Below are 10,124 nucleotides of genomic sequence, written 5' to 3' on the forward strand. Positions count from 1 at the left end.
TCCCCGATTCGTGCACGATCGGTTTGGGCGTTAATGAGCGGGGTAAACGGCACTGCGCGATGGTTCTGCTATTCCCGGACGGGTGACACCTTCACGCTCTGTTTCCGAGGTCGTCGCGGGCGTTTTGTTTCGCCCGACGGTAATTTTAAAAACAACAGAATGTGTCATGTAAAAATGAATGTAGATAGTCCACTTACCGGTGATAATGTAGGTTAACAGTTTAACAATACAATAGAAATATTTACTTATCGAGAGAGTTACAAAAAATCTGGATCTCACAGCCACTTAGTTGGTAAATTTAAAACATGAAAAATAGCATAATTATATCCCGACGATGCACTCAAATATCCCATAATTTCAAGAAGATTTGTCAATTAAATTGAATTGAAACTCCCAATCGATACTTTTATCCATTTATGATTTTAAAAAGGATCAATATACAACTGCAGCCCGAAGAGAGTCAATTATTCGGAAGCCAAATGCAGTCAGCTGTCTCAATTGCCAATTAGAATGATTCTCGTTGAATGACAGTAAGATTACGCTTCCAGATGCAAAACGCTCCGGAATTGGAAAGGGCTTCGCGCCAGCGGTGCAATACACCCCAACCTTTGCCGCTTTGAATGTGTCCGTTGAATGTACACTTTGAATGATGAACTGCTTACCCGAAAAGGAAGCGCAATGCCCGCAAAAAACGCAACCACCCTTAGGACATGTTTCCAGGGAAAAAGCATTCCAAACCGTCCAAAATCTCAAACAATATTTTACGTGCATTTTGTTTATTGCACACGATTGGAGCTTATGGTTTGCTTCATTGCATCGCTTTATCGCTCTCTCTCCGTTAGCGTGTTTGTGGACCAAACACAGCACACAAAGGACGCAAAGGTCAACGGAAGGCGTCGGCAAGTGTAGCTAAGCCACTTAAAATGAGTTCACCGTTCGCCCGGGGGTGCAGCAGCAGCAGAGGCAGCGCCGGAACCACCGGGCGAAAATGCATCCTCAAGGGTACTGCAAGGATAAAACAGCGCGCGCGGGGGGTTACTAACCCACTACCGATGTGTGTTCGCCAAGGAGCAGCAGCAGCACCGGTCGATAGCCCCCGAATGCACTGCGGGTGGGTGTCTTGGGTGTCCACATCATCGCCAGTATTATCGCCTTGGTAAGATTGTAAACTTACGGTGCGGTGCAAGCCCTCTGCTCAAACGATTGCACGTTGTGCGAGCGGCACGTTGACTTGCAGTGGCATCTCCACAACGCTTTTCATGCCAAACTGATGCCAAAGGAGCGTAAAATATGCTCCACGCTGGCAAATGTCACGTTTTGAAGCGGTGGAAAGAGGGTTTAACTAGCGACTAAGTGAAGTTTGCTACTTTCGGCACTTTCTGCACCAAGCTGAGCGAGTTTTCCCCAACAAGAAACAATTACAAGGATCCACCGTTTTTGGATAGCAAAACTTTAGCCAGTTTCGGCAGTTCCCTCATTCACTGGTCGCCCAACAATTGCACAGTGCTTCCTAAAAATAAATCGAACAAACAAGTAAGACAGCAAGTATGAAAATTAATATCTGGCGTAGAGATTGATTGAGTTTTGCGATTCCAACGAACTGTCTTCATTTGTTTTGGCTCGCACGCAGGACGGCTGGAAGCAATCGAATCGAATGCTGCTGCGTATGCAGATTCAGTGCATTACAAATTCATGGAAACGGAGCTGCAAAAGGGCTGCCCCACACTGGAACTCTCAAGCGCGGCTGCCGCGTACACACAGGATTCAAATTTAATTCCACTTTTCACCGGAATGCAATTATCTGTATCTCGCCTTTTTTTGCCTTCATTTTAACTTGGTTAACGAAATGTACGCACTTTTCCGTTCAATGTCTCAAATATCCATCAATGTGCTGGAACTGTGCTATAGCAAATCAATATTCATAATTGTTGGATATGAGAGTGTGTGTGTGTGTGAGTGAGTGGGCTGTCAACTACGACAGGAATGTCGGTTCGGGGAGGGAGGCGTGTCATATAAATCCAATAACCCACATTTGATGCATCGAAAATCAATTGCGAGCTTGTGAGCGACAACTGCACATCCTAGCTGAGCTGTGGGAAAAAGATGATGGGTTTTACATACTTGTGGTGGGAAAAATGAAATAAAATATGCTTCTCTTCATTTCCCTGGAAACAGATGGTAATTTGTGTTGATGTATTTGCGGCATATGGTGCAATATTTTTTAAAAGAAATTGAATGAATATTGCACACTAAATTGATATATAATAAGTTTAATTATTTGGATGATTATGTTGAGACTTTGTGCAACACAAAATGGTAATATATGTTTATACCTAGCTTCTTACCGATTAGAATTGATCAAGCAGTAAACCTTAAATGATTTTAATAAATCGCTTCAGAGCCATTCATGCATATATTTAATAAAACATGTATTACAGGGTTTCTGTCACTTTCGAATGTGCACATAATTATTCACCGCATCCAAGATGTTTTTCAACAACTGTCAAGTGGTGTCTTTTCTTCAAAATGAAATTTCAGTTTTTACACATGATTTTCAACACATCACAAAGAACTGTCAAACTCAATCCAGCTTCAGACGTGTTGAAAATCATGATGAAGAAATGAAAAATCATGATAATGGAAATGAAATATCAGATTCTTGTGTAATGTAATGCTCTTACTGATCTCAAAATCAGTAGAATTGTTACAATATTACAACGATGAGCCTAAATTCTACTTGATGTAAAAAGAATAAAAAAAATATCCCCATGTCAACGACTTAAAAACTTATTAGCCGGAATTTCTCACGTATGTCTTATGGATTTGGTTTAAATAAGTAAAACTGATAACATTTGGGCCAAACGAAAGATTGGTATTTGACATTTGTTCAAGAATTAAAGTTTAAATATTTTATAAGCCATTATAGGGTTTTCCAAGTCACTTTGGTATGTAAACATTGTTATTCATCGTATCTAAAATGTTTTTCCACATCACTCTGATTTTTCATTTCTATCATAATAATTTTTAATATCTTCAGCATGATTCTCAACACTTAAAATCCTCTACATTTATCGTTTTTTTTTCATCGGGGTTTGACGCCGGATGTCATCACCCGTTGTTCGTTGAAGGAATGCTGAAAATCATGCTGAAGAATCCCTGAAAATATTACAGGGTTTTCCAAGCATACAAGCAAAATATTAATCCATATCAATTTGATATTTCATTTCCATCATAATAATTTTTAAATTTTCCCGTTGACCGTTGAAGTGTTGAAATCATGCTGAAGAAATTGATTGATGAAAATTAAATATTAAATTTGCACACGGTAAAAAAACAAGGTTTACATTCGAAAGTAACTTGGAGAAAACCCCTGCATTTTACACTGTTGTCCGGCTCAGTTTTCAATTGACCCAGAATCCGGTGTAATAAGACGTTTTAAACTGCAATGCTATGTACAATTAAAGGTTGCATAACGCAATTCGTTTAACATTATCAAAATAATAATTTGTCTCTTCTATCTTTGTACTATGATATGAACGATTAACTGCTATTAGATGTCAACATAACACTGAACCTATTACATTAGTTATAATTCTCTTGTCCTAATCCACACGATGAAAAGAAGGGATTTTGCGGCAAAAACGGAGTGCACCAGGGAGATTGGGAGCATAGCTTAGAGTGGGTGGATTAGCACCGTGAAGAGTTGTCCCATAAACAAATGAACGGCGTTGCAGATGGCGCTCGCAGCTAGGGCAAAGCATTAAAAGGTCAATTGAATCAAATTGAAGCGGCAAACCACGGACCGAGCGCTGCTGCCCCGCTTTTGCTTCCCATATATCTCTCTAGCAGCGGTAAAGTAGCAGCAGCAGCAACAGCTGGTTGCAGCCAGCACTGAAGCATCCAAACAAAAACGGGTGTGCGACCGCATGCAGCTATCATCGCGCGTCTGCAGATCCGCACGCGCGTACGTCACACGCAAACGCTCTAATACCAATCGCGGGCCCGCGCGCTATGCGAAGCTTCGGGATTACCTTGGCATGATTTTTGACTTGTGGTGCCCTTTTTGTTTCCCCACCCATCGACGGCGGGAAACGATCGTGTGCGGCTCTGCCGCAGCAAGACGACATCTGTGCGCATTTGATGCGATTCGAAGGAAGAAGAAAGGTGGATTTGGAAGCCATTGCTACTGCTGCTGCCAGTTTCAGGGACGATGTTCGGTTATGTGCGAATGGAACGCAGTGCCAAAGCACTGCGAATCCTTTCCTGCATCAAGGACACGGCGTTCGATTTTTGGTGAGGGCTTTTTTTCAAATTTTATGTAACGCTCTTTGTAAAACAAAAAACAAAACAACAAACATAATACTTTTACCCCCATTTAGGGTGAGAAAATAATGCGTGTATCGTCCTGCACCTATGTGAAGTAAAACCACATCAGCTCGTTATGCTCGCCATTTGCACATCATCCAATAAGGGGGAAGTGTGAGCGACAGCAGCAGCAGGAAAAAAACGGTCATTTCCATCCGCTCTCGCAAGGGGGTTAGCGAGAACAGAAACAGGCTAAAACGAGATGGAACGGTGAGCGCACGGTGGTCACAATCACTGGCCACCGCCAGACACGCCATGTAAAGGCGTCCTCTTCACAGCATCACGTATCGCCATCCGCGCTTCCGCCGATTGGCACGCGCGCGCATGTGCAGCTGCGTGACTGTTTGTCGCCGAAATTGTGTGGAGGGTGGGTGGTGCAGGGTGGAGCAAGAGCAGCAGCAGCATCACGCCGCCGATGGTGGAGATGGATGGATGGGTCGGTTGGTGCGCGTCATCTCATCCCCCACATCACCGAGACGGAACATCGTAAATGGGTGTAAATGAGAATCGAAAGTATGCACACTGGCTTGCTGTTCTTGTGTTTCGGGGTAACTATGGAGATGATTGAATTGCCCAACATCGAACTGCATGCAGCCAATTGGAATTTTATAAGCTTTCTTTGGCGAGTTGATGTACCTACTGCTGGAATTATGGGCTGCGGATAGTTTTGCACCACTGATTGGATTTAGTTGGAAAGTGAAAACGGAACCGTGACCGTGCTGGACAGTATACAGGGAAACATTGAGTTCGATTTATTTAAAAATACTAGAGTTTAGTACCCAAATTTGCATTCTTCACTTGTTATATTGATATCATATTAAACTTTCAGCAGATGAAAGAAAGAAAATGAATCCTTTCCAGGCTAAACCGGGCTGAAAGTCTCTAAAATCAATCAATCAATCAATCAACATTAATAGCACAGAGAGGGATTTTCTTCTGTCCAGAATATCTATCAAATTTCCAACCCTTTCGTGAAGCCAAAATTGATAAAAATAAGCCCTTGTGAACAGGTAAGAGCACATTTATCTTACAAAATTTTATAAAGCTAAAATATAAAGGTATATGATTTTTATATTTATATTTTCTGCTACAAAAGCTGGACAATGCACGATGCAGATACTTTGTTTTTTTTTTTAAACACCCACATATGCAATACGAAAAATGCAACATGCGTCATCCCGGCAACAGAGTAATATGTATGCAAATATTAACACAAGCTGGCATATGGAGCTGCATTTGCCTGGCAGCGTAATAACTAATTTAATACCTCAGCCAACGGGTAGCAATCGTTTTAACCATAATAAAAGCGTTTAAAACGTTAGCTCGTCATCCACAAACCGGGCGGTTAAACATAATAAAAACCAATATTAAAACTAATAGTGGCCAGTGCAGGTTGATGCGACCAAACGCTATCGATGTGAGTTGTCCGCAAGTTTATGTCATTGCCAAGGTACGTCGACGTGGCGAAGAGTATTATCTAACTAACCCATAACGCAATGGTCAATTTTACAATTGACATACACATTATTCTATAACAACTGAGGAAATTGATTTTCTATCAATTAAACCCTATTGCTTATAGTGCCATTATATGTTTTCCTGGTAAAATAAAAAACCTCCAACTGTAGGTCGAGGAAAAGCATAACGGTGCACGCTCGGTAATTCGGACTTGATCGAGTGCGGATTATCGAATGACGTTATGGTGTAAGTTTTTGTAAAATTCCTAATTTTTGTCCAGATTAATAAGTTGATCATATTATCATGTTTTAGAAAGAAAGCTTATATTCAAAAAATAGAGATTAGAGAGTTAAAAGAGACTATTTTTGACCGAACACAGTTTCATCTTTGGTTTGGTTTAATTGTCAAAAGTGCGGATTATCGAGGTGCGGATTACCGAGCGTGCACCACCACACCACATTGGTGGAAAATGTGAAAACCCATAACCTAAAAGTATAATAAAAAAACACACACACACACCAAAAAATAAAATCAAGATACGTTTTGCCAAACTACTTACATTCGCACGGCCCGTTTCCGTAAGCTCGCCGACCGCCTCTGCTGATAGCTGCGATATTTCACCTTCAGCTTCGGACTGCCGGACGACTCGTCACTGTCCTCGGTGGACCTGGCATCGGCCCGCTGCTTCCGCCCCACTTTCGCCGGAGGCGTCCGCTCCTCCTCCTCCGCCTCGTCCTCCTCCATCACATCCTCTTCTTCCTCCTCCTCATCGTCCTCCTCTTCCTCCTCATCGTCCGGCACACTATCATCGTCCTCGTCGTCGTCCACTTCGTCCTCATTGTCATCGTCACATGAAATTATTTCCACTTCGTCATCATCTTCCTCCTCTTCCGCGTCCGAGGATGATTTCCGGGCGGAAGCGGTTGGTGGAGGAGCTGCTGCCTTCGGTTCTGCCTTTACCACCACCGCCTCCTCGTCCGTGTACTCGTCGGTGCTAAGGGCGTCGTCCGGCTTGGACGCGTCGTCATCGGAAGACTGGTGGCGATGGTGCGGCGCGTTGGCCGATTCCTTCTCCTCCACGTACACCTCGTACTCTTCGTCCATCTCGTCGTACTCCTCCTCCTCGTCCATCTCTTCCTCCTCCACCAGCTCCCCCTCGTGCTCTTCCTCATCGTCCACCGAGTACGTCTCCAGGTCGGGGGGGCTTTTCAGTGCATCCTCTTTGGTCCGGCCGGTCGACTTTTCCGGCGAGCTGTCCAGCTCCACGATCTGTTCCTCCGGCTCTGCGCCGTCTGATGAGTCCCGATTTGTCTAGAAAGCGTTATAAAATGGTGTGATGAAATTAGAACACAAATCCAACTGATGCTCCGAACCCTAACCTACCTTTGCCTCTTCTGTCCCACTTCGGTTGCTGCCCTCGGGAATTGCATTTTCTTTGCGCTCGGCATACAGCTTCTCAGTCTCCTCGGTACCCTCCACCTTCCGGCTGTCAGTGCAATCGGTTGATGCAACAGTCTCGACGGCAGCACACGCTTCCCCGTCCGCCGGCTGCTGCGTTCGACGGCTTTCCTCTTTTTCCGGCTGCTCTTCACTGACTGGAACGGTAGTCGTTTCCATCGTCACAGTTACAGGAGCAAAGTAGGCGAAATCCTTTCCCGCGTGGTATGCTCTTCCTACGAATCAGCCGTATCAAATCAGCCCCCCTTTGCCTTGCAGCCTATGTAACACACGGCTTGCCCTTGCAACACACACTACCGCAAAACTGCAATCGATGCAGATTTTTCCTATTTTTCCTGCCGTTTCGTTACCACCACCACCACACCGCTTCGCAATCGCTGCTGCCCCTTGCTCCCAGCTGCTGGGCCACACACAGCTAGCACCCGGTTTTTGCACTCCCTTTTGCCGATAAGCCGATAAACCTTTGCACACAAACACATGTACACAACCCCACCACAGGCGCCCGCCTGCCCTACGAGATGATCAACCAGGCAGCACTGTTTTCCCGCAACCGTGCTAGAAAATTGCCAAAAATGCACCAAGCATCAGCAACAACAACAACAGCAAAACACGGACCGAACCGAGAGTGTGCGGTAAAACAGGTGCGGACGAAAAGCGCGGAGGGAAAACCGATAATTTACAACGAATCTCACTACTACCCCCGAGTGGAGGGACGGTTCGAGGCGAGGCCGGATGGTTTCTCCCGGCGCACCACCAACTCACCCACCGTGGATGTCACTTCCGAGCTGTTCGTACCGTAAAACAAATAAACGAAACCAAACTGCGGCTGAATGTGCGAAAAATCACCAAATTCCCGGTAAAATACGCGTTCGCGACATCAAAAGCACCACATCCGTTCCGCGTACGGTGGTTTTTTTGCTTTCTTTCTTTCACTTGCCCTTTTGTTTTGTGCAGCTTTTTGCGCGAATGCGTATGTGTGTGTGTGTGTGGGAGCGCTGTTCTGTCAATAGAAGCTTGACATGCCGAAACAGGGATCGCTCAAGCTGGCTTGAAAGAATGCAAACGGGAGGTTTGCCACGTTTTATTCTAAATTTTTTCGATATAGTGAGTGTTCAGAAAATCTTTTAAATGTATAAATTATTGTTTGATTTTTTTCTGTGGTACTTTTTAAAATTTTAAAAGCAATAGCGCATAAAAATTGAAATAAAAGGCACATCATTGAACGGATTCGCCGAATGTAAACGTGTCTTGACCCGTACAACATGGCGAGCCGTTTTTGACGTTCGAGTATCGCTGCATCTCGCTCATTTTTCTCTACCCTCCCTTTACTTGCTGACAGTGGAGAACTTCTGTGCCTCTACCAAGGATAATGTATTTAGAAGGTTGATTTTTATCGCTTTTGCTGGGCGACATTGTGGGGGACATCTGTCATTCTCTGCATACAAATTTCATTACCCCGCACCAGTCCTCCCCGATTTTTATACCGGAGCCCCCGGAAGAGAAATGTCAAGTCGAGAAATGTCATTTTGCTCTGAACAACTTCACCTTGTCATTTATAACACCTTGGCCTCTACCCTTCTCACACCTCTCTACAAATACTTCCACCACCTTTGTCCATATGCCTTTCGTTGTGTTGATGACAATGTACGCGCATCCCATATCGAGATGTGTATGTCTCGCTCGTTGTGTCATGCCATCTCTTTCGCGCAAAAAAAATGGACGCGTGAAAAAATGTAAACAAAATTTGGTGGTTGACTAAATTTAATGTGCGCAGTTTTTGTTCAATTATTTGCTTTGGAATCGATTTCAGTTCAGACTTTTCTTGGACCATTATCCGTGGAAATCGATTAACCGACATCCGCCCGCTCCCGAGCTGCTAGGATAATCGACGTTCTACTGCACTTACAAAAACCGTCGCCAGCGAGGGTAATTCGCACCGATTTGGAGCGTTGGCGAGCTCGCGTAAACCAGTTTTTGGCTGCAAAAAGACACACGTGCATTCGATTCCTAGTTACGCGTTTCACTCATAGATGTCGCTTAACACCGGTCGCACACGTGGTTCGGTAGCTTCGAAAGAAACGTTAAAATGTTATTGCCGTGGAATTCTGTGAATGTGTGATCAAATCTCTTACTAATTCGATAATTTTAAATTCTTTATGCATATATGATGATTATAACCATTTTAATAAAAAAGCGAATATTATTCAATGTGCAGTTTGTCAATTCTTATAAAATAAAGTAAAAAAATTACCTTTTTATGGTTTAATCTTTTCTTTCGGTTACAAAAAGTACATACACATTGAAAAAGAGCCAACCCATTCCCAGTTAATGCAATATTAATTAAGCGCTGTCCACTCCGAGGCACAAGGTTGACGGTGGACTAAATTAAAGCCCTTTCCCTTGGCCGGGGCCGTGGCCGCATGCTACCATTCACATACCGCTACGTGGCCGGGGTGAACGACCTATTGAACAATTCGATTTCGAGGTGGCCTTCGCTGTGGTAATAAGGGCGAACGCAGCTTACGGCACCGTTCAATTGACACAGTTTTTTGCGCGCGTTTCAGTGAATTAATTGAGCCCGACTAAGGTAATCCACTCCCGCGTAGCCAAATGAGCGCCGAAATGTTTAGAGAATCGTTGAACTGTCTCTTTTTTGCTCGCTGTTTGGTACTTATTGCGCAATGTTAAGAAAATGTTTGCGATCAACTATAATTTTCGGCATAAAAATAACAATAAAACTCATTGTAAAACACACTTTTGCTTGGTATATTTTCATTTTCATGTGTTTGTTTTTTTTTATTCGAAAGAATTATACTGTTCCTCTCTCTCTCTCTCTCTTTATC

The 10,124-nt window shown here is 43.7% G+C and overlaps 1 protein-coding gene across 3 annotated transcripts in view; it reads right to left on the reverse strand.

Moving 5' to 3' along the window:
- LOC120958861 (inner centromere protein A-like) overlaps window positions 1-8,256 on the reverse strand; it is a 53,646-nt gene extending 45,390 nt beyond the window's left edge. For all 3 annotated transcript variants that reach the window (XM_040381927.2, XM_040381926.2, XM_040381925.2), the window contains exons 1-2: window positions 7,207-8,256; window positions 6,383-7,134 (exon numbers count right to left, since the gene is read on the reverse strand). In XM_040381927.2, the coding sequence (XP_040237861.2) occupies window positions 6,383-7,134; window positions 7,207-7,440 (986 nt within the window). In that variant the 5' untranslated portion in view covers window positions 7,441-8,256. The remainder of the gene's footprint in view (window positions 1-6,382; window positions 7,135-7,206) is intronic.
- Between the last annotated feature and the right edge of the window lie 1,868 nt (window positions 8,257-10,124).

This window comes from Anopheles coluzzii, chromosome 3 (assembly GCF_943734685.1).
Source record: "Anopheles coluzzii chromosome 3, AcolN3, whole genome shotgun sequence".
NCBI lineage: Eukaryota > Metazoa > Arthropoda > Insecta > Diptera > Culicidae > Anopheles > Anopheles coluzzii.